Here is a 26,092-nt window from a genome sequence, read left to right as displayed (position 1 = left end):
ACCGCAAATGAGCAGCGTGTCCTGGGCCGCAATGACCAGTCTGGTTCTGACTCAAACCTCCTGGTTCCGTCCCCGGCTTAGATCTGGAAGCTTCAGTGACTCAGCGGCGGCGTCACACGTCAACGTTAACCCGCTCGCTTTTACAGGATTAGACGAGAAAATGACAAAGCACAGAAAAGCTAAAAAGGAAGACGATCGGGCTGGTGGCGGATAACAACAATTGCGCCTCAAAAGAATGACGTCACAGAGCTGTTCAGGACGCCCTGGACTCCTTCACCTCAAGACCGCGCTTTGAATAAACAAGAAATAAATATCCAACCCTTTTACAATACCGTGTTGGGACAAGCAATCCTGGCACCATAACAATGGCTTATGAAAATGTTATTCTAGGCTCTGCTAGACTCACAGAAATAGCTTTTGAAATGGTCTTGAATGACTGAATAGGTTCTCGAAATTAAGCAGAAATCCATGTTTGGGTTGTCCATGTCGCTGTAGATTTATGTTTAACATTTTTGGACATTATGTTTTTGTTTAAAATTTTTATGAAGTATCTGTACTCGAGTATATTCAATTTCTGAGATGTGTAACACCGGTAACAACAGTGCTGCGCAGTGCCAGCAAATAGGGAGTTTAGCAATATGGTACGTATTTTTTTTTTTAAATAACTCCTCGAATTTTCGAGTCATTCCGCCGTGGCATCATGTTGCTTTGCCTGAAATGTGGAGTGAGTTTTTAGACTTAATGCAGATTGGGGATTTTTTTCCATATTTGTTCCCATTGCCAGTTTTCAGTCAAAACACAGAAGGGGTGATCAACATTTGGGAACAAACTGATTGTTCTCTTTGGGGAGGGAGCGCTCCCTTCCCCGACACCTCCACATTGAGGGGGAACCCCGCGTCACCGCCTGGGGGGGGGGGGTCCAGCATGAGAGGCACCACCCAAATGAAGTCCCACTCCGCTCCATCCCTCCATCCACCCCCACCTCCTTCGCCACCCTACCCTCCAGTGTAATTCAAAGCATCTCGGGGCGAGCGCGGCGGAGCGGAGGATGTGGCCGAGGCAAATAAAACCAACATAACGACAAGATCAAAGTGGGCCTGCAAATGTATTCCTTCTGGGCAGGGCGGCATTTGGATGAAACAAAAGCAAAGCAAGACAAAGGAAGAGAGAGAGAGAGAGAGAGAGAGAGAGAGAGAGAGAGAAAGGAGGAGAGAATAGAAGTCCGAGCCCCACATCCTGAACTCACTATCTCGTGGAGCGGGTCATCGGCAGCGTGTGCTGCTGCGTGATTGATGGGTCTCTCAGCAGAACCCCCCACCCCACCTACATCAGCCCCTCTCTCTCTCCCTCTCCCCCCCCCCTCTCTCTCTCTCTCTCTCCCCCTCTCTCTCTCTCCCTCTCTCTCTCTGCCTCCCTTCATCTTCCCTTTTCTCCCGCTCTCCATCTGCCTATCGCCTTCCAGCGTACGGCTGACTCTGATCAAAAGGACGTGTCAGGAGTCATAACTCAGGCTACTCGGCGCTTTCATATTTCTCCCGTGGACCGCGTGCGTGTCTCGGTGGCAGATCTTTGTAGTCAGAGGTGAGGGTGAGAAGCAGAAAAGCAGCTGGATCCAAAAGCACTCTGCATTCGGAGACATTGACGAAACAACCCGCCGCATGTTTAGTCAGACTCGATACCATCCCCCCACCCCAACCCCCAATCCAGAGACAGTTTAGTCCATTGTTGTGTCATGAATAAGCAGCAACACCTTGATCAATGCGGGCGTGCTGCAGACGAACGCCAAATCAAATGGTGCCAGACAAGACGTCAAATGTAAAGACCACTTATGTAGACGTGAACAAGCCACAAAAAAATATTTCCGAGTCGTTCTCGGCCTAGGTGTGTGCCACGGTGAATCATAGGAGGATGTAACAAAAGTCAGGCCCCACCAAGGTACATGCATCACCGGGGTCAAAGCGGCGACGCCAGACCTACTAATACCACCACCACCACCACTACTACACAATCTATTACTATCGTTGGTTGTCTACTGCTTGTGCCCCGTCCACTGTTTTTATAGTTTCATTTAAATATATTTTGGACCCCGCTGCTCATCAGGAGCCCTCATCTTCATTTTCAGGCCATTATTCACAACCAAAGTCTCTGAGAAATGGACGGGTGAACGACGGCTAAACAGTAACGTACAAACAAACAAAGCTGTTGGGTTGATCTTGTGATTCCACGAGAGCCTGACGTCCTGTTTCCACGGATTGTCATTATGTATCCGGGGGTCACTGACAGGAAGCGGCTGCGAATAATCAGCTGTATTTGAGCGTGCTGATCGTCCCCGATAGAAAAAAGGCTCAAAGGCTTTTCTCCCTCGTGCTCCTCTCTGTGTCATCCTGCCCGGTCTGGGGTGCGGAAAACCCTCGGTCAAGTAAAGCAAACCAAATCTGCGCTTTGCACGAGCCACATTTTTACAGCATGATGCATCAATCCTCATAATTCATAATAAGTCGTTTTACACTCAATTCCCAATATGCTAAAGCCCAGGAATCCATAACACATTTTCTCCATCACAAAAGAAGAAAGGAAATTATGGACAGACATGAGGGGAAAATCAGCCGGGGCCAGCGGATCAGTGTCACTCGGACTCTACGGTCTGTTCCGCAGCACATCAGAGGGACTCGGGATTTAGCAGGAAAAACCACAATGGGACCATCTCCTCCCGCCTTTCCATTTCCCACGGGGGAACTGGCAAATTTGACTTCTCAGAAATTGTTGATGACGAAGCACATACATTATGCACGACGCCTTTCAGGAGTGAGAAATATGTTTTCTGATTCACTGGTAAAAGCCAGATACTGGTGGTGGGTGGGCAGAGTGGAGGGCTCCGTGTGAAGAGGCTGGGGGGTCCAGAGGGATCGGTGTGTTGACAGTGAGGGTGAGGAGGGCTGTGGATTTGTTGGAATATGGAGGTATTTACAGAGTACAGAGCCACCTCCTGAAAGTCCCAGGGATCACCAGGCTCTGTTAGGGCCTTTGTAATCACCACAAAAGGACATACCAGCGGATCATGGCCATAACTCATCCACACAAACAAACTCTGATGTCGGTAAATGAGGCGAGCTGCAACCCCCGAAGGGTGAGACTCCACTTTTGTGGTCTGGCTTGATGAGAGCAAACAATGCAGCTGTATGCTGCCGATAGGACGGGACCAAACACCAGAACGCTGAACTGAAGCTCAAGTTCGGCCCAAATACGTATATGGAATTGAGACTTTGAAGTCACTCTTTTAAAATAACTTTTGTAGGGTATTACACTTGGCCAATCCAACTTACAAGGTCAGGCACTTCTTCTTTTAGTACAAATGAACTAAATGACGGTAATTCAACAGTTATTGTGAATCAATAAGGTTGAACACAGCGTGACGGTTAATATTATGTAATATTGTTCATGTTATTTATTATTTCTACAGATTATTATTTATTTTCGAAGCGGCAGGACATGATTTCATGGCTTTCTGTTGAATATGTTTTTGAAACATCAACACATTACAATATAAATAACCAAGCTATACAGTGGTATTATGGTTCACAATTTCCCATGAACTACAGTTTAGAAGGTGTATACCCTCCCAGTGACCTCCGTTCGCCACATGCACATTGGCTGCACGGATTGGGCAGTAGGAGTCAGGTCAGGGTTGATATGGACCTCCGTCACTGACGTGTCAGAACACCACGTTATTCTGACTTATGGTTCGGGTCTAGACCTCACAGACAGTTACTGTAGCGTCGGCACGGGACGGGGGCCTGGGCAAAACTCCGGCCAAGGTCGTCCGTGACAGCTGCCGCGCCACACGGCCTAAAACAATACACAACCTGTCTCTCCGAGCGGCCATTTGTGCACACTTGTCCCGTCATGGCGGGGGAAGCGCACACACTCGCCCCGACATCTCCAGACAGCGAAAAATATACGGACGGACGGAAAAAGATAGATAATGAAAACCAGCGGGCAGGGAGAAAGGAAAACTGATCATCTGTCCCGTCATATGGTGTGATATTGTGTAATAAAGATTTTGCAAAACTTTCATTTTTTTTTTTTTTTTCGGTCAAAGGCCTGCTGTGTACCGTGCTCACAGAGTGCGGTTGCAGAGGATCAGGACCATGAAAGGACTAGCCGCAGGCTATTAAAATACCTCTGAAAATATGGGATGCTTATCAAATAATAAGAACCACATTGCCCGCCACCCCCATATAAGCAGTTAGTGGATTTGGGGTCGGGGTAAGATATCTGTACCTTTTCAAGTGCTCTTTGAAGTCTGGTCCTTGAAACATGCGTCTGGGGAAAAAAAAGATCTTCGTACGCAACACCGCAGCGTGCCGGCAACACAAAGGTCGTGGCCCCGCCGTGTGGTTTTTGTTTGTTTTGTTTGTTGTTATTATCAGCAAATCGTCCATGAGGTCATCTTGTTTGTTGAGGGGTCTGTAGGTGGATCGACTCAGGGCAAATGGAATGTCTGACATCACGAAGGAAAGGAAAGGAAGCAGCACATCCAATTGGATCCTATGCTTGTTAAAAGAGAACGTTTCCAAAAAAGACGGATAGAACACATTGATAGGGAACTTCATCACACACGCACACACGCACGCACGCAGGCACGCACGCACACAACCACACACACACACACTTTTAGATACTACCATGATTATACTTTGAAATCGATGAGCGTCCCCGTACTGTCACAAGTCTGGATGAAGTGAAACTCAATTCAGTTTCAGTCAAATTTTCATATATAAAATTGGATTCAGTTGGTTGTTGCAGAGACGTTACACAGATTCAATAGACTGACAAAGCCGGAGGCGACAAAATGAATGGCATTCACGATTAAAACGATTATTACGTCAAACTGGAACAACAATATTATCATTCTTTATTCTATAACTGATTTTTCTCGGTGTTGTGAAAACAGATTTTGCAGCTTACATGGCACAATGTTTTGTATTCTGCAGCACTAACGGCTTATCCCAATCTGCTCAGACTTTATTTTTTTTAATTTTATTTTATTTTTTTAACCTGTGCTGTCAGCATGCTGGGCATACAACAGAGTATTTGTGCTATTGCATCTAGCACAGAGTTAGTTTGCAAGTAGAGTTCAACTTCTCAACCTGCAATGCAACTCTATTCATTCTTAAATCATCAAAAACTGCTGCAATAACTCTGTCCTGTGGATGACCTGTAGGATGACAGGTTGACACAGTTTTTTGTTACAGAGAACCACCACCAATCCCCCTCTTTGGAGAACTATTTTACCATGTTTTGGGTCTATAAACAACCAATCACTACATCAACAGGGGGAGATTCACCACGGGTGAGAATGCTCAGACCTTAGAGAACCCCAGTGAAAATACCGATCATTCTCAGTTTATAAGAACAAGAATCATTTATTGGTCTCAGGTGCTAATGCACTTAACACACACACACACACAGGCATGCAGGGAGCGGTGACCCCGAACACACACACACACACACACGCACGCACACACACACGCAAGCACGCACACATCCACACGTGCGCGCAGGTAATGGTGACAGAGAAATTTGACTTCTGCATATTCTCCCATCTCAGCCGTCCTCCCTCCAGGGGGCAGCCAGGAGCAGTGGGCAGCCCTCACTTCGATGGCGCCCAGGGACCAATTCCAGGCGGTGGATCCATGTCGTGGTCGGGGACGGGACAGGAAGTGTCCTGTATGTTTTTAATTGGGGTCCTTTTCTTTCTTTTTATATTGGAGGAAACCCGGCGTAAGCACGAGAAAAACATGCAAACTCCACACAGAAAGGCCCCTCATCGGTAAATAACCCACCTGAGCACGGTGCCAACGGCACCCCAGGCGGGAATCGAACAAAGGACCTTCTTGGAGTGAGGCAGCAGTGCAAGCACTATGACTGTGACAGACAGACAGTCATTTGACAGGAGGGGAATATTTAATAATGGTATTTTTCCAAGCTCACTTGCTTCAGCTGATGAAATAGGAGGTGAATAGTGGAAACGGCACAACAGTGTAGATTCTGTCAAAGTCACGCAGGCTCATACTGCTGCTGCTGGAGGACAAAAAAATCTAGCGCTAAGGGGTTGAGAAAGCTCAATGTCAATACACGTTTAGAAAGAAATCCATTCTGTCGTAAAAAAAATGCACTGGCATAAAGAAGAAAAAATGAAAATTAGAAAATTAGACTGAACTATTTTGATACGAAGCTAATAAACAGACAAATGCACTGAGCAAGTTCAATCGGTTTCAAACACAAGGTCTATAAGAAGGGAAGGAATAGATAAGTGACTTATAGGGGATTGTGCCAATCAAAACAACAATTTCTATACTGTCATTTGAAGGTTCCCTATGATATACATTGGAATCACTGGGTTTTCCCCAACACTCACCTTGCTGGGGGTTATCACTAAATTTCAGAAAATATATTTATTGAATATTATATATATATATATACACATTTTGACCAATATATATATATATATATATATATATAGGTCAAAATGAGACTGGCGGGATGGATTTATAGTTGCAACTGGACTGCAGCCCACTCAGATGCTCTTTTGGCAAATAAAGTTGGACTCAAGCATAGGAAAATACAGTTTGCAACCTGCTCTGATGTCATTTTATGAACTCCACTAGATTGACTAATATCTGAGACACTTCAACCAAACTGCAATAGATTCAGCTGCATCTATACTAATTTCCACATATAGATAATAACTGGATAAATTAGAATTTATTATGACCCCTCACCTCTGTGAGGTCTCACCTCTCGTGCCTGTACATGTGTGATGCGACATGTCTTTAAGTTTAACACTCAACAACAGAGCATCCCTACACTGTACGAGAACGTAACATTATGATTTCATAGACACTGTCCGGATTAATCCCGGTCCTATTAATCCTTTTCTTACTTTAAGCTGTATTGACCTTGGAAAGTTGCTTTTTCTGGTTGTTATGGAGTCAAGTTGATTACTAATTGTTTCTTTCAAACACAATGGGTATATGTCTCCATCTGTATAAACTCTAGAGACTATGGCCCATCATGGAGGAAACTCTAGCTTCGACTAAAAGCTTTGTAGAATTAAGAAAATATGCTTATTATATAATATCATCAAACAAGAAAAAGTCTGGATTTCAAGTGTTTCTCCCGCTTGACATCTCTGCGCCGCACATGTGACTCGATGCCTTTCACTTGACTCTCATTTTCCACTCCGCTCTGGGGTGACTGGATACGGATGCTGAATTCCTTCATACTGAAGTGTAATCAGGCTTTAGCGTAAACAGGTCTGGGGCACGGCAGCCCAACGCCACTGTCTGTCTTTGACATTTCCCTATGACGTTTCCAGGCGCCCCCTCCTCAGTGTTCCTGCTGCGTGGATCACACTCCTCCACTCTGGGCCAGTCTGGTTCCTCTGGGGCCCGTCTTAAAGAGGAAATTATTTTTCATTGCCCACCACCTCCTGCAAAAAACATGACCCTCGCCAGTTTGGCCAAGTCCTTCCTGGTGCTGGCCTCCAGGTCGTCAAGTCGAGCTTCCTCCTGACTTGGGGAGGGGAGGTTTGCAGGGGTGGGGTGGGGTGGGGTGGGAGAGGTGGGGCGGTCAGGTCTTCGGGGAGAAGGGGTCACCAACCCTGGTCTCCGTCTTCCACCTCCCCGTAGATCTTGTGCCTTTGTTCGTGCCATTCCGTAAGACCAGGTTGTATATTATCTTAAATGTACGGCTCCGACTTCTCTACAACAGTAGGAATGTCCAATCCATCTTTTCGGGTCACTGCAAGAAGTCCAACCAAGTCGGATAGTTATTTTTCTTTCCATCCCAGAAGACAGAAGACACTGGGGTTTCTTTGTGCTACAAAGGTCTCGTGTTGTATTGTTAAACTCCGTGCCGTTGGTGGCCCAATTTCAGCCCTGGGAACCAGGCACCAAAACAATTTCAGCCCAAATAACCAAAACTGTCTACAAATGCATGTTCTCGTTGTTGTGGTTTTCCCGACCAGCAGTGTCAGCGTTTAAGAAAGGCTTTGTTCTCTGTTCTTTTTCAATTGCTGACAAAGTTCTTGATCTGAATCCAGTCGCTGAAAGGTTAGGGCATCCACACTCGTTCCCTGTGCCTCATACCATGACTTTGGCTTGAAGAATGCCTGAGAATGTCGTCCAGTCGGTGAGAGAGCTCCAGTGTCTTGAGTGATTCAGTGGGAAATCCATTAAGACTATTGATCGCAATAACTCACTGCCGCCAAACGCCAAGGAAAACAGGGGAAACAATGTAGGGAAGAAGGGGGCTGATGGAACGTTCGATTTAGCACTTCAAGTCAAACGACAAATGTGACAACCCCCAAAAATCTACGATTTTAAAGGCCAAGCTTTGCCGTGCACTTCCAAGCGACTGAAACTCAAACGTCTACGCATTTTTACAGAACAAAACCGAATTGTCTCCGGAGATCCCCACCTTTGAACGGCTTCCCCTACTGTCAGGAGGCGGGATCCCGGTCAACGCTCGGGGAAACCGGCAACGCGATGGGCCACATTTCCCTCCAACCCCAGGTGCCCAGAAGGTAGGACGGAACGACAGGGTAAAGGAGGATGAGTGACGGAGGGGGTGAAAAGGGTGGCACGTCCTACAACAGGACGACGCGGAGCGAAGACAGACCCCCCGATGGGGGGGGGGGGAGTCGTCAACCTGCGTATCTGGCGGAACAGCACGGAGGCCTTGGACTGTCCTGCCCTGTTCATTCTTCCATTTTCTGTTTTATTTCCACCCGTGTCCTCCCCCCGCCCTCCTCCTCCCTCCCCAAGCGTATTCCTCCTTCTCCATCCCCCCTTTCCCTCTCTTTCTCTCTCCTTGACTCTCCAACCCCTGCCTTCCGCTCCCAACTGCGGCTGGCGAAACCCAGTGATTCATTGATCTAATTTTTCTCTCATGGATGCATTTTCCAGCTCCTGGGAATCCGATTTCCTGTTTCGGCTCCCGTCAACTGATTGGTGTTTATGTTTAGTGATCTGTTTCTTATAATCTTTATGTCTTTCTCCCGTTTTTGTTTGTGTCCTCTCATTCCTGCCTCCTCCTCTTTCTAACCCTCTTTCCTAAACAAAACGTTCCAAGATTAGACCGACTCAATGATGAGGGGGTTTTGGCAGAAGTTAAAATGGTAAGGAAATAGCAACACCTACGGCCGTTGCAACCTAATAAAAACAAACAAAAAAAAAAGTCTGTGTCAGCTGAGGCGGATGAGAGCGTCTAGGTTTGTGGTTAAGCATTTTGTGTTTTTGGGGGGGTGGACATAGAATGAACCGAAGCTTTATATTGAAATAGCACATTGCCCACAAACAAAACGCGCACTGCCTTTTCTTTGTCAGAAGGAACCTCAAGCTTATGAGCCTCACTCGGCGAGCTGTTTGAGATTACATTTGATTTTGAGTTCAAACATTATCCTTTCAGCACCATTTATTCCCATTTGTCAGTGAGAAAACGCTCCGCCAGCAAAGCCGGCTCAAAGGGGGAGTCTGCTTGTTAAAAGCACATTTTAAACAATTTGGACTTGTGCTTGCAACAATACCACAGGACCTGTTGTCTCATCCAAGCTCTTTGGGTCACAGCAGGCTGGTGTCCCTCTCCTCTCCCACAGTGTAAAATTAGAGTGCCACCACAAGGACCGTGACCTTTTTTTAGAGACCTCTGGGGGTTCTTGTGTTCTGCTGTAATTATGTCCGCATGGCCCGTGTGGGAGATCCCCTTTGTTCCGACCAGTGAGCCCAGGCCTTCAATGAGACCAGTCAATGCTTATAGGGGCTTTGGCCGCAGTCCAATCAGAGACATGGATAACAAGGGTCACATATCATTTCACCCTTCCAGAAAGGTTTTCTTCAAGCACATGTGAACTACTAGACCATTAATGTTTCTCCAAATTCATACCTAGGGGCTCCCGAGTGCAACTATTAACCCTTTCTTAATAGGTCACACGTTGCTCGAGGGAAAGCGAGTGGAGTGTTACTCGGGCGCTCATTCCCCGACTTCGATTCATCTCGGCTGGTCTCGGGAGTATGAACCGCCTCCAGTGCCAACTTCCCTAAATTTGGAGGTACGCACTTTTCTCTTATTTATTCGTATAAATAAATGATATACATATACGCCGGACATTTTTACGCACACATACCTACGGCTTCATAGACAGCAGAATAAACCATCCATAAAGGGGTGCACCAGGGTAGAACACCCCCCGATTCATTTTCAGATATATTGGCTTGTTTGATGGTTATCGGCCTTTGGTTGCTGTCTTTGTGTCTTTGTACTCTTTTGTCTTTAATCGCCGGCTCCGATTGGCAAGGCAGAGTCTCTAGCGGTGTGATTCCACGCAGGCGGGAGGGGGATAGGGGGGGCACACTTTGGGTCATTGCTCCACCCACCCCCCTCGAAACTGTCAACTAGAAAATCGGCCTTTCATGGAAACCAGACGTTTAACTGCTTTCAGATGTGTGTTTGGGGGGGGGGGGGTGTCTTTGGTGCGAGCCGCAGTGTGTGACATTGTTCTCTTCTAAGGTTGAATTAATTTGCCATGTTGATTAAAAATGCTGGCGTGCAGTGGGGATCAGGCCCGTGTCAAACACGCCGCCGTGCCAAAGCCTTTATTGTGAGCTCCAAAGAGGACCGCAGTACCGGGGTTTACCAGAACAACACACATTCAGATAGTTCAACCAGCCCCTTGCCGGAGGCACTCGAAAGACTTTTTGGGGTTCACGCACAGTATGTGGCGGATGCTCAGGCTGCAGGTAACTAGCGATTGTAAAGAGTGGCCGCATTAAGAAATACTCTGACTATAAATAGACCTGAAATACCTCCTCCGATCGTCTTCAGATGTATCGCTGATATACCATGTGCGTACCATGCACACCATTCCATTCCTTCCACATTGCCAACTACTGTGGATCACATGTGCCGCAGCTGAAGGCTACTTCCTCTTCACATACTCGCTCTGACAAAGAATCTGAGAATTTTCTGCTGAAATATGCGGCAGATAATTCCATCAGCGGCCCGGTGTCTCGGCGGCGTTTGGTGGATCGTTCAGGGCGCCGGTCAATCACTGTTAGATTGTTCCCTTGACCCCTTCACTCGTTTTATTCGAGACCCTCCATCACCGGGAGCTTCTTGTGTAACAAAACCTGACAAACTCTGACCCGACGACGGCCAACCGCCTCTCCCTCGGGGACGCCTACGTGGCGTGCGTTTCCCCTCTGCCGGGCAGGTCCGGCTGTGACGTGCCAGCGGCTTGAGGGGGATGAAATAAAGAGATAAAGATGGAGCCGTCATCTTTTCAGCTCAGGCCCGTTTGGAGCCTGGCGTACGGACATCCTCCCGTGCACCCACTCCTCTAAGCTTTCAGGTTTTCCTCCTGGAAAAGGTGTGTTGTTCCTAATATGCCAGTTGGGATGCAAGGAAATTAAATCTGCATGACTCCAATTATTAAATTATTATCACAAACCTTAATCCCTGGGCCAACATTCGTCATTTGTCATACACACAACAGCACAACCGAAAAAAAAAAATCACTTTTTATGTATTCCTTTTTTATCCATAGGATGACGTCCCAAAAATACATTTAATGGGCGACTCAAACATGAGAAGAAGGGAATTTAAGGCAACGTTAACCAAAATTGCTAAGTTTTGTGATGATAAATTCAAGGTTCAACGTACAGAAATAGAAACGTCCATTTCAAGGGGGATTTATTGGCTGCGGCCGGCCGAGAGGAACAGCGAACGAGCCTGCGGTGCCAAACTAATTATTTTACGGGAACTTTATTGTTTCATTTCAAAATCAAGAAGGAAGAACAGAGTGGGAAAAGTGTAGAGAATAACATGTGGTGAAGTCAGTCAGCGCTCATTCACTTGTTGCACCGAGCTCCGCAGAATATTTGGATCGTGAGATGCTTTTTAATGCTCTGGCTCCGTGCTCCTTTTACTTTGGATTTAAAATGACAGAATGACTTTGGGATTAGGGAACTTTCCAGACGCCAGTCGACGTGACCCAAAGCTCACGCGTTAGAATTGGTTTCTTCGCATTTATGTAAGTTGAAGGGCTTTTGTCTACATCTAAATGAAATGGGTGAGACACTTTTTTTTTTTTTTTTTTTTTTTCTTTGAGATGAACTCGGTGCAGTCAGCTTTTTTTTTTTTTTTTTTTGTATGATGCACAGTCTGGATGAGTCAACCGAAATGAGTCATGTGTCAACATAGAGTTTAAGCATTTAAAAAAAACCATACATACACAAGACCAACCCATGCAGAGAAATACATTTTTTTTAACCATCTTTGTAGACTACGATCCAACTCTTCATGAGGATTTCCACTAGAAAAATACACTTTTACCAGAAATACTATATTCCCCAAAACCAGGTTACATTCACAAAGATGTTATCTGTATATTTATGTATTTATGTATGTACTGTATGTATTAATTTATTTATTTATTTTAACCAGAATGTTTAAAATGTTCTTTATTTATTATTATTTGTCTTCCCTCAATGATATATTCTTTCACTGCAATATTTTGATATTTTGATGTATTTTGTTTTAATTTTAGGTAATATTTTAAACTTTTTTTCCATTTACTTTGGCAATGAAACCGTACACTATGCGTCCCATGCCCATAAATTTGAATTGAATTGATCGAGGGATACGTACAGTATAAGGGAGAGAGCGAAATAAGTTGTCAATAGGGGGAGTCAGGAGAGGGAATGGAAACACCGGGACTAGCGGTTACTCTACCTCCTGATTATGAAATGGAATTATAACCCTGTTATCCAACTTTAACATCATTCTTTATTTGTTTGGACAGAATAAAGGGGATAATTGGCATATCAGATGATCACCCCGCTGGACACAGAGCCTGCTTAGAGATGCTCCCTTTTCACATTCTTGGCATTGTCCTCGTGGTCTCTTAGCGTTTGACAATGTAGTCGGCTGTTTGTTTCCACAGCAAAGCTATGTCCTTTCATTTCCACCTATAGATAACATATCTTAGCACCACTCGAGGGGTAAATGGACGGGGCCGTCCCGAACAGCGTTTCCTTTCAGCTCAAATGGTTTCCACAGCAGAAACCATATACTCCGCTCCGCCACCACTGGAGGGAGAAGGACTCAGCGGGCCAAAGTTTCTTTCACTTTCAACGATTCTCCCGGGATGGGGCGGAGCACATGGGACACTCCACCCGCTGGAGGAAAAATGAAGGGACAAAAAAGGCGATGGAAAAAAACAAAACAAAACAAACAAAAAAAAACAACGGCCGTCCAACAGAGCTAGCAGATGGCCATTAGCGGTAATGTGTTCACCGGCGTCTCTGCCGTGACCTTAGAAGCCCCAGTGGCTGCCAAGGCCATCTCTGGAGTATCACGGTGCACCTGTGCTCCAACCGGGACACAGAAACCGGCACGTTTCACCGAGGGGTAGTCAGCGCAAAGCGAGGGGAGTCCTATCCACGTCTGCTCTCAGCGAGCATCCTGCGTCCGAGAGGAACTTCTTCAAGGGAAACGACTCTAATTCTACACTCCAACTGAAGGTGTTGATTCTCACTCACCTGAAAAGGTGTGCGCATGTGCCCCGTTCAACCTCTAATGTCGTGTATTCGTCGCACTGAATGGTTTTAGATCGTTCGACGAAATGAAATATCAGACAAAGGGAACCCGAGCAAACACAAAACACATTTTTTTTAAATCATGATTTCATTTATTCAACGAAAAAAGTTAAGAAACGCCCAATTCACCAACGTGAAACAGAGACCGCCTGAAACGATGAATGGTTGCACAACCTTTAACGGCCATAACTGCAGCCAGAACCTTACTAGAATTTGATATAAGTCTTTCCAATATCACAATTTATTTTAAGATCTGAAACCCTTCACTGTGACAAATATGCAACAATAGTGCAAATCAGGAAGAGAGCAAATACTACTTCCACAGCACAGCACAGAGCAGGTTGAAATGCCAATGAGGAAACACACATCAACACGCATACTCTATTCTGCATTCCTAAAAAATGCTCTGCAAGGGAAATGGAATGACAATGACGACATACACATTCTATTCCGAATTCCTAAAAAACATGCTCTTTACAGACATTTCCTTTTCCATTTGACAGCAGAAACGAGGGAGTGATATCTACATCTGGCATTTCGCGGGCGTCCCTTTAGATGCCTGTTAACAGGCACACTCTGCCTTGAAACAGCCTTGAAACCGCCTGGAATCTCTTCTTCCCTGTAGATTTATGTCATGGTGTTGGAATAAATTAAATACCGCCACTGATAATGATACCTGGACTTGGTATTCATTTCTGAATGACGGCAAATTACTTTTCGATAATTATTTCTTTGGACGGAAGTTCAGGTCATACTGTCTGCCTGAATGACCGTGGACCCGAATTCACTGCAGCCACTTGAAGTAATAGAAAAAAAAAAAAAGTAAAAAAAAAAAACACCCTGTACTTCATTGAAACTACAGTAATGTTTCTTTCCACCCCTGGCCATCACAGTGATTCTGTTATTCCTAGAAGCTTAGATTGACCCCCCCACACCATTACAAAGGGGTGTTTTCCTAAATTCCACTTTTTGATCATGATGCGTTTTCCAGACCAGACCTGGCGCTGCGCTATAGATGGGAACGGGCACGAGCCAGAAAGCTGCTTCCTAACTTTAAGTACCAGCATCAAAACCGCTCCGCACGCCAAAGCCAAATAAACCTTCAAGGTTTTTTATTTTTTGTTGCTGCGGCGGTGCCACGGGGGTTTCAACGCCCGGCGCGGTCACACAGAACTCACCGACACGTGCTGTGGACGACAGGATTCCATCTACCAGCCCCACGCCGTTGTTGTAGCTAAACACCAGAGATGAAATCATAACTTCACGATCTAACTTCCACCCCGCCCCCCGAAGGCGATTAAATAATTAACGTGCCAGAGCGAAGAATTGCCGACGATCAGTCACGGCTTTTCTCGACATCCATCCAGTTGACTGGCCTGGGTCGGGTTGTAATTCACCTTTTGAAAAAAAAAAAAAAAAAAAAAAAAAAGGGTAAATGCCCGGGCTGATCTGAGCCCAGATCTGTGGTCAAGGGTAACTTGCGCTCGGTGCTATCGCCTCGACGTACCGTGACGCCGTAATGACCCCGTCGCAGCCCGAATGAAAAGAGCTGCCTGTGCCAGACGCAGGAGATTACCGCGCACTCCCCCACCCCTACGCCACCTCCGTCCCGGGGGCATTCGGGGGCCCGGACGCTTATCGGGATGGGAGCCGGCCGTCCAAACAGACGGACGACATGACGCCGGTCGGGAGGACTCAGCGGTCATCCCTTCTTTTACGCCCCGGGTTGGATGGCAAGTCACGTAAAACGGGCTCGTTGGCCTGGAGTTTACTCTGTCCAGGAAGGGCTCATTTGAGTTGAGAGAGAGGAAGAGAGAGAGAGAGAGAGAGAGGGAGAGAGAGAGAGAGAGAGGGAGAGAGGGAGAGGGAGAGAGGGAGAGAGGGAGAGAGAGAGGTGGAAAAGAGAGAGAGAGAGAGAGAGAAGGAGAGAGGATGGGAGAGAGAGAGAGAGAGAAGACGGGAGAGGTGGAAAAGAGAGCGGGGGAGAGGGGGCGAGAGAGAGAAGCTGAGAGAGAGAGGGGGGGAGATGGAAGGGAGAGAGGAAGAAGAGGGGAGAGGTGGGAAAGAGGGGGAGAGAAGGAGAGAGAGAGAACGGGAGAGGGAGAAAGAGAGGGGAAGAGGTGGAAAATAGAGGGAGAGAGGGCGAAAGAGAGAGAGAGAGAAGGAGAGAGGAGGGGGGAGAGAGAGCACGGGAGAGGGGAGAGAGAGAAAGAGAGGGGGGAGACGGAAAAGAGAGAGAGAGAGCCAGAGAGATGCAGATTATACAGCGTTGTTGCAAAACAACATGGCTCCAAACCAGAACTCCATCATTGTTGCGCAGGCCATTTCAATAAACAGGAGATGACACAAACGTTTTTGCTAAAGGAAACACATAAATACACAGCCAGAAACATGTCACCAATTAAAAAAATAAATAACGAAATTAAATCCCCAATATCTCCCAAGAACATGAAAGCGCAGGTGTGGATTAAACTCTCGAGGATGCCTTTGATTCGGAATTTCCTCGTCAACCTCCACTTCCTCGTTTCCCGCTCCGTGGAACTCCCAGGTGGAAGGAAAGTTTAAAAACCACACTCCTAATTGTGAGCATCTGGACCCAGCGGCTCCCAAAACACACTGAGGCCACCTGACTGGAGAGGAGGACGGAGGGATCCCGCGATAGCGCTATCAGAGGGCCTTTCGGGCACATCATCCCTCTCCTATGCGGTAAAGCTTTGCAGGGGGAGTCTGGTGGGTTGGGTGCAGAGTGGTAAGTATCCACTTACAGGGTGGAAACAGGGTCATGGTCATGAACCAGATGATTCTATCAACTGTTATTATAAGAGTTTCCTTCAGGGCAAATAGCAAAGCAAGAGATTAGGAACTGGAATAAATCTAGCCGGTGCTTTTATTTTTTATTATCATTATTTTCCCACAGAACTTCAGACATAGTGGTAAGTACAAGGGTTGCCTTGGATTTCTCTCTCCAGGGAAGTAAGCAAGGTACGACTATCAGCCGAGTACGAAGGTAAATATTATCTCAGCGGCAGGTTTGGGGTTTTGGAACGTCAGAAAAGGCGACTGTGATGCGGAAGAGCTCGACTAAATTTGACAAAAATACAAGCAAGGATAAATGAAAATCTGGTAAAATGTTTATGTTGAAATTAAGACCTCGTAAAATTCAAATGTAAGACTTTTGAAAGGGCCCAATATCGGTAAACCTGAAAATCTCTGTAAGATTATTGTTTCAGGATCTTATTCATCGTTATTTTTCCATCGAGGACATGAACGACGTCTTATTCTGCCGACAACAAGCTGGTTCAGCTTTTTCTGGCGGCAGCCTCCGCGCCTTTTGTGCCAGGGTTGTTGGAGGAACAATGGAGGGATGGATCTGGAGATGACAGGCGTCCCCAAACCGAGCCGAGGCCGTCAGCTGCTCGGGACCTGGAGCTGTCAGTTCCACAGAAGGCCCTGACAAGCCGCCTTCACACCACAAAAACACTAGACGCAGCACACAGCTCCCACTCCTGCAAACATGGGGACTCATGGAGATTCACTCATTTGTGGGTGAATGACAAAAAAAAAAAAAAAAAAAAATAAGATAAATAAAAATCGTGAAGTCAAAGGATCCACTTAAAAATAATTAGCTGCTTAAATCTGTAAAAATCTGTGTGTTTTTAAGGGTGTTTAGGGTGAAATTGACAAGGTGCACATTTTAAGTTGAGAAAAACTGAGGAGAATATTAAGAAATGCTTTAATTTGTTTGTTTTGATGCGGACGTTGTGTGGAAAACACACAAAACCAAAATGCTCCTTAAATTACGATAATATATGTCATAATATTTACTGTTAAGTCAGTTTAGACCTTTATATTTACCGCTATATTATATCAATTATTATGAACATTTTGGCACTGTACCACCGGTGAGCTTTAGTAGTATTAGATTAGAGCGAAACCAGATTTTTCCATTTTTTTTATGATTTTAAAACACAACACACCAAATTGATTCCATGACCTCACTGTGCAAAACATGTGTGTGATATCACAGGACTATAAAACACACCTATTAATCGTGAGATCAGTTGAAAATCATCTTGCCTGTCAGGTTTAAAGGCTGATTAAATTATACAACCATTCAATAATTACATAGATAAATAACAATACTTAAAAATATATAAAACAAACATTCTACGCTTCCAATGAGACCAATAGTGTCAAAAAAAAAAAAAAGCTCCCTCCCTGTTTTAAACATTCTTAACTTGAAATTTACACCTTCATTTACTCATTTTACATCGAGAATTGGACAAGGGGAAGTCTTTTTTTATTTGTCTTAATGGCTGAGGTGGTCTTTAGTTCTGACACATGACATGGTGATAAAATCCAAGACAAAATGATCCTCAGCTGCTTGGACAATTTGAGACCATGCACATTTTGTATTTTAAAACCATATAAAAAAAAAATAAAATTTAAAAAAAAGCAACAACAACAACAACAAAAAGGTCAAGATTTTGACAAACTTAAGAATTATTTTTACGAACCAATAACTCACCTTTCTAGTGTATTATTATTCACACTTCCCATTATTCACAGTGGATATATTGCAAAAAAACGAGAATAAAGCTGATAGTCAAACACACGTTCAGCTGTCTTTATGTTAGTTTTATAGATTTCCTTTCAGCCATTTGGGACAAAAGAAAGCTCCACTCTTTATTTACAGTAATTCTCAGTGACAGCCCACTATAGGCCATTAAGAAACATCATCCTGTTTACAGCAACAAACACACCACCCCTCCAGAGGACTCCTTTAAATCAGAAACATGTGTCAGGGAAAACCTACACAGACTTTCTGAATTAAAGCCCATCCTTGAAATGCCTTCCAGGCGACCCTTGAGACAGAACACAGGCCTATGTTTTATTACAACACGCGTCCTCCAGTCCAGTTAATGTCATATCATTTGCAAATTAGAGCCGAATTAATGTGGTTGGCGGAACCAACATCACATGGAAGTGAGTGTTAGAAAAATACAAGGTTCAAGGTTGTGAAGTGTCACAAGCACAAGGAAACAGCATGGAATTGCTGCCGAGAAAATTCTTGTAGCCAGCCACAGCATTGTAAAAACAGCATAACAAATGAAATCGAAATAGTATTAAAAATGGTAATAAAAACAAGTGTCAAAGCGTAAAATTATATTAAAATTAGGAATAGAAATTGTAATGAAAATAAGAAGCAACCCAAAACATAGCATTTTTTGATTAAAAGCTGTAATCAATTTTTATAAAATTGAATTTCAATGAGTGATAGAATGGTAATTAATAGTCAAATAAGAAGCAACCCAGTATATATAGGAAAATGTTAAGAACTGAATAAAGATTATATATTTACAAAAGTGCGGGATAAATATTGATCCGATTTATAAAATAAAATGTAAAATGAAGGTATGACAGCCTGTCACGAATGTGTCACCTGAATGCATCAAATAACACACTGACAACAAGTGTTTGAGGTTGTGACAGAAGTTTGTGATTGGTCCCCTGGACACAAGCCCTTGAATGAATGAATGAATGAATGAATGGATGAATGAATGAATGGATGGATGAATGGATAAATGGATGAATGGGTGAATGGAGTTTTTACTTCTAGCAAATATTAGTAAAACTACTTGGTGGGGGAACTTTATAATTGGACACGTGTCCCAGCCCCTTTGTAATTTAAAAGCAGGGTGATCCACTATAGAGGGAGGAAAGGCCCCTAATGAGCTCCTTTCAGCCAGGACAATGGGCCCCGCAGCTCCCCGCCGCGCTGCGCGGAGCCCCGGGAGTATTTAATCCAGGGGACGGGGCCGTGCACCGCAGATTATTGGACACGGACACGATTGGGACCTGGGATTAGAAAGGAGCGTGTTGAGGGGACCCAACAAACTGCAGTGATTTGGGGCCAAAGGCTTATTTTATTTTTTATTATATATATATATATTTATTAATCGTTGCATTATTCATATTTTTATGCCTATTAAATATTAATTCTGAAACATGGAAGACATCTTTTTCGACTTGGACCAGGACGGCGGGGCCACGGACTTCGCCTTCTGGGGCCAGATGGACCCCAGCCTCCCGTTCCCGAGCCAGCTGGACTCTCTGCTGCTGGACTGCACCGGGCAGCTGTCCCCCTGGTCCTCGTTCGGCCAGGCGGTCTTCCCGGACGCGCACTTCGCCTTCTCGGACCTGGGGCCGCAGCCGCCGGGCGGCCTGGGCGCCTGCGCGGAGACGGATGGCGGCTCCTCGGCGGACGAGCCCCCGGAGGGCGAGGAGGCGGCGGCGGCGGCGGGGACGGCGGGGACGGCGGGGACGGCGGGGACGGCGCGGTGCGGCGGCGGCGGCGGCGGCGGCAGGGCGCGGCGGCTCGCGGCGCAGCAGCAGCCGTACAAGGTGCAGCGTCACGCCGCCAACATCCGCGAGCGGAAGCGGATGCTGAGCATCAACTCGGCCTTCGAGGAGCTGCGGTGCCACGTGCCCACCTTCCCGTACGAGAAGCGGCTCTCCAAGATCGACACGCTGCGGCTCGCCATCGCCTACATCGCGCTGCTCAGGGAGATCCTGAAGGCGGGATGCGACCCCAAGGCCTACGTGGACCAGTGCATGAAGAGCGGCTACAAGAACCACACCAACGCCATCTGGAACACCAGCGGTGAGGGAGTATTAAAGTGGCATTCCGCAAGATTGTTAAAAAATAATAATAATAATAGTAATTCTCATATCTGATGTTTTATTCAGCTGGTACTCTATAACTAACGGCCGGTCGATGTATTTGCCGTGATGCGACATAGTCCCCTGTAAACCGTTACCATTGTTGGCGGCGGGGTCCGCCACCAAAGGTCGGGCACAGGCAATGAGTGAAAGGCACAGCACGCTCGAATGAACCACCTCAAGCGACCGAGAAGAAGAAGAAGAAGAAGAAGAAGAAGAAGAAGAAGAAGAAAAAAAATAATCAAAACTTCAAAACAACACTTGCTTTCATCGGCCTCGTTCGCTGATTTCTGACGCGGTGCATTCGGATGAAGCTGTTATTTGAGTTGATGTCGGGCCAACGAAAACAAACAAAGCAAACTTTGGAGATGCAAAGTGATCGTCTGTGGGCGGAGACGAAGGCTGTTGGAAAAAGTAAGTTGCACTTTCAAATGGGATTCTGGGCCCGGGACGTGATTCTGGGACCAGCCAACCCCGATGATCTTATGGATCGACGCTTGAAGCGGAGGTGAAGCAAATCGACGCAGATCATCTAGAAAGACGTGTCGGCCGCTCCCTAATTAGACATCAACCTAATACGTTCAAAGAAAGAAAGTTACTTACGTTTCTACGACAGCCGATGACTTAAAATACCAAAGCGGAAGTTTAAAAGTCATCGAAAGAGTGAGTAAGCTGTTTACTCCGATGATATTCCTTAACACGTATAAAAGTGCACAACACATTTCCCAAAGTGGATGGACTGTGTGTTACTATCCACGGTAATCCCGGAGCACCACGCCTTCAGCTAATGTCCCTCTGAACGGCCCGCTGTGTGTTCGACGCCGCAACACACGCTCTTTCCCAGGTGTCTTTTCTGTTTACAAACTAGTGGCTCAAAGGGAGTCTGATTTTAAACCCAAACACAAGTATTGTTTCGGCACTCAGCCGCAGCCTGCGCCCGCTTCACCCAACTCAATTCCGTGGGAATCCACTCACGACGCTTCTTGAATGAAGCCATTCAGCCGTAAGTGTGCCCCCCGTTGGAAGCGGCCGACTAGCGACTTGTTAAACAGTCATTAAAATGTATCTAAACTCCAATGTTTGTCCTGCTTTTGTCCCCTCCCTTCCCATCCCTTTCCCCCAGATCTGACAGCCCGCCTCTCCTGGATAAAGTGGGATTAACTGCGGCGAAGGGCCCCCGAGTGTGGAGTTTGGGGCTTTTTGGTCCGGGTTGGCCGCCCTCCCCTCGCTCTCCGAATGTCACCGATCGACATCTGTAGACTTCTCACCAGAGCACGCACCCCGGTCTCTCTCCACCGCCAACCTATCGACTCTGTTATTCTCTAACAGCTTTTAATATTCTAATTTTTTGTTGACTGGTAATTGAGAGCCATTGTCTTTGGGGGCAGGGGAGAGGGAGGGCGCCATTGTTTTGCCCCCATGTGTGGCACTCTCATGGGAGAGGGAGAGAGGGACGCCCTGGTGCGAAAGTGAATGGACTTCTGAGGACTTTTAACGATTGGGCGTGTAAAACGTGAAGTGTGTTCCGGTTGAGACGCGTAAGAACAACCCTTCGTCATGTAAATGAGGCGACGAGGCGCGTGAGAAACCGATCGGCGCCGCGTGCTTCAGCCCGTCAGGTGCTGTGGCGCAAACGCGGCTCGTGAATTTATGTGCTGGATTATTTATTTATCTGTTATTTATATTTATTTATCTGTTATTTATATTGAATCATTTGTAATAACTGTTTTTTCTATATTTATTTGTCTCTGCTTTGGGAATACTGTATTTATTGTTTGAATGTTCAGTACTTAAACTACATGAACAGCCAGGTTCACTGGTCTTCTTGCTTTTTGGGGGGTTGGGATGAGGTGCAGTCCTTTGACTACAGTTTGCTAATTTGCTAACTTCTCTACTAATCACAAATTCTCCGGACTTAAGTCCACTAGGCGATGTGGTGATCCCAGCTCCCACTGTGTGATCCATGTGAGGTGGGAACACATAAGATAAGAGATAAGATAAAACCTTATCGTATGGCGAGTGCTCTGTATGATCACCCTCCAGCAGTCATCAAAGTGACATGCTACGATAGTATGATCAACTTTTGAGAAAACACTTCCCCTGTCCGTTTTCACCCGTCCCTTGTCATACACACACACGTACATATACACCTCCACAAATCCTACATCCAAAATGTTATATTATTGCGAGCAGAAAGCAACAAAAGCACCGCCTCACGCGAGGACCATGAACGTACATTGTCCGTTACGCCGCTCATGCATATGTGCGGGTGTTGATCACCTCCTTGTGTTCCTCTGTTGGTTGAGCAGTGTTATTGGGTGAGGAGTTACAGAGTGCTTGCGTTTATTCGTCTTGCAGCCTGGCACCCTAAAGCCCCTCTTAGAGGGCAGAAGTTGGTAAATCGTTGGTACTCCTCATGTCAACGAGTACCAGCGGTTTTGTCAGCCAGTCGGAGGGTGCGCTTAGTGCAGCTGTTTAGGAAGGAGTTTTCCACGGGGTGACCCACCACCTTGCAGATCCCCAGGAGCTGTAGAATCCTGGCTTTCAGCCGGACTCAGGGGCCACTGAACCAGACTGAGCGTCCGTATTGCAGGATGCTTTGTATGGCAGAGCACAAGAATAGAGTGAGGACTTCCTTACCTGAGCCTCCTTAAAAAGTAAATTCTCTGTTGTACCTTATTGCAGATGAAGTCCACATGGTAGGTCCAGGACAGTGCACCGTCCATGTACACCCCCTGGTATTTGAATGATGATGTTTGTTTTATGGGTTGGTTGTGAATTGTAACGGAAACAATATAGGTGTCTTGTGTGGCTCCTCTGTTTCGGGGGTATTCGAGTATGAGAGCGTTTTGATCACAACACTGAACCACTTTGTCGACACTGTCCAGGTAGTGGTCTGGCTCCTCCCCCTTCATCAGTGCTACCAGTGCAGTATCAGAGAATTTGATGATGTAGCGGCTAAACACTGGTAACACAGTGAGTGTAGAAGTTAAATAGCAGTGGGGAGCTGACACATCCTTGTGGAGCGCCACAACTAGTCTTGACCAGGGGGAGCAGGTGTTATTGACCCTAACCAGCTGTTGCCTGTTAATTAAGAAAGAAAGTACCAGTTGATGAAACCAGTCTCCAACTGATGTATTCTGGAGAGCAGTATGCCCGGCTGTATTGTATTGAATGCAGAGGGGAAGTCTATGAACAGCACTCATATGGTTTTATTTTGGGTGCGTCCAGATGTTTTGAAACAAGGTGCATGAGGGTAGCAACAGCCCATTCAGTGCTGCACTCTCGCTTGTACGAAAAAACTGGTATGGGTCAAGTTTATCCTGTATAGACTGAGAGAGCATATGTGATATGATTCTCTCCAAAGATTTCATTAATAGTGGTTAGGGCCAGAGGGTGAAAGTCATTGCATTCCTCGGGCCACGTATTCCTAGGAAGTGGGATGGTCTGTGAAGTTTTCCAGGCAGTGGGGGCAGTGTATGTGTCAAGCGAATGTTGGAAAATGAGCTGCCACGGCGAGGCAAGCTCCTCACTGTTATGTCTTCAGAATAGAGGCACTGATGTGGTCAGAGCCAATGGACTTGCGTGCATTGAGGTGTCAAAGACGTTGGCCACCTGACCCACGGAGATTTCCACTCTGCAGGCCCCACAGTTACTGACTCCAGCACCCCCCCCCCCCCCGCATCTTTCACAGATCCCAGTGGTTTCAAACCCAGTGAAAAATGTGTCAGGTTCGATTGCAGAGGCCAGCTCATCGTTAGTCACAAATGACTTGGTGTTTTTTTGGCATACCTGCCATGTTTTTCATGGTCTCCCACGTTTTTTGGGGGTTGGCCCGCCTTGGATGCCTCCTCAAGGTGTCTCTTCTGAGTTTGCCTCTCAATTCCTTGTCTCATCTTTTCAGCTCCATTGTGTCCTTGTTTTTTTTTAAAGATAATTTCCTTAGTTTCATTGTTTGTTTAAAGTCTTTGGTTACGTCGATTTTGTTATTGGGGTGGAATTTAACTGTTTGTGGGGATAACAGATTGTACACAGAAGTTGATGAGGTCTGTTGTGACTGTGCATGTTGCAACCAAAGTGCCCTCCTTTAGCACCTCCCAGTCAGTGCAGTCAAAGCAAGCTCCCAAGTCATCCTTGTCCTGAGTCCACTGTTGTCCCACTTTGTTTACAGGTTTTTTGCTTTTCAACAAGGTTGTGTAGGTTTGAATGAGGTGGATATTGGTTTGCTTCTTGGCTCATAGGCATTGGTGAAGTTTATGTAACATTTGTCCAGTGTATTTTCCTTCCTTTTTCCACATTTTACAACCTGTTGGAATCCTGGCAAAGTTTTCTCCAAGTTGCAGTTCAGATCCCCCAGAACAATGGGGCGTCAGGGAATTGCGGTTGTAGGTTGTGCACACGTTCTGCTGTTGAAGCAGTGGTGCGGTGTACTTTGCCACTTGGGGGGACATAAACAACAAATAGCAGAATGCAGCCAAATTCCCGGGGGAGATCAAATGGTCTTAACCCGATGCTCAGAAGTTCAAAGTCACGGTTACATATTATATCTTTGATTGTGTATTGGTGACACCACCGCTCATTTAGGTAAACACAAATTCCCCCTCCCCGGCTTCTACCTGAGTTTTTTTTTCCTGTCTGCCCGTATGAGTGAAGATCCAGTTATGTCATAGAGTGAGTCCGGAGCAGCAGCATGTAGCCACGATTTAGTTATGCATAGAAGAGCATCCTCACAAAATTCTAATGAATACCTTGCACAGGCCCTTATCTCGTCCATTTTGTTGGTGATGGAGCGCAGATTGGTAAGGATTAAAGCGGGAAGCGCTGGTCGGGATTTCCGTTGCCGCAGTCTCCTCCTAATTCCACCCCGCCTCGCGGAAAAATGAGTTAAAATCGTTCTAAAATTTAAAAACGATTGGATCTGCTCCAGTGTCGTTATAGAAAATGTAAAAACATATAAATAAATCCATGACGAAGATTCTTGTGAATACAGGGAAACTGGTTGGAATAAGGGCAGCAAGGTTCCATACTCATACCGAGCCGATTCTGGTATGCATCAATATTGGTCTGTAGATGTGAAATTGCTCCTCAATGATTTTCTACTAATTATCCACCAAAGATTTTTTTTTCTCTATGAATTTGGCCACTTTTCTACCATTTCAGATTTAGTCCAGAGATTCCACTAAATCTTTTGTTATACCGTTTTCACACCAAAATTAGCGGGTTTACCCGAGTTTTTCAAACCAGGGTCAGCCCGCTAAAAACAGGCGATTGACACCTTTCCCATTGCCAGGAGAAAGGCCGTTCTTCTGTCATCGGAAAAGGGGCGTGTCATGGTTCAAAGGTGATTGGTAAAAAAACAGTAGAGGAGACAGCAACTTAAACAAACAACGACATAAAACTGTAAAACTTTAAAAAGTATTTTGAGCCGTTCAAAACAATCGGATCGTTCATGAACAATCCCACACTACAGTGGAAGCAGCGTGGAGCGCTGGCAGCACGAACACTTCCTTCTGCCGATGCGTGGGGAGCAGGGCCCGGCGGGGAGCTTGGGGGTTCTCCGCCGTGCTCCCCACGGTGCGATCCCCACACTCACAACACTTCACGGTACCCCCCTGTGGAAAAAAATCAATGACTTCGGATTTTGATTTTGGATTCTAAATGAGATATGAAATGATGGAATGATACACAGATATTACTGTTTATTTATG

At 45.9% G+C, this 26,092-nt stretch overlaps 1 protein-coding gene across 1 annotated transcript; it reads left to right on the top strand.

Moving 5' to 3' along the window:
- Positions 1–19,670: 19,670 nt before the first annotated feature.
- Positions 19,671–21,545, top strand: LOC307243951 (uncharacterized protein; the record flags this gene model as incomplete). Its single annotated transcript, XM_080018921.1, has 2 exons — positions 19,671–20,325; positions 21,508–21,545. The coding sequence occupies 2 exons, from the start codon at positions 19,671–19,673 to the stop codon at positions 21,543–21,545; spliced, it is 693 nt and encodes a 230-aa protein (XP_079875047.1).
- Positions 21,546–26,092: the final 4,547 nt, after the last annotated feature.

Source organism: Zeus faber (genome assembly GCF_960531495.2).
Source record: "Zeus faber genome assembly, chromosome: 18".
NCBI classification, from domain to species: Eukaryota; Metazoa; Chordata; class Actinopteri; order Zeiformes; family Zeidae; genus Zeus; species Zeus faber.
This window is presented reverse-complemented; position numbering and strand designations above follow the sequence as displayed.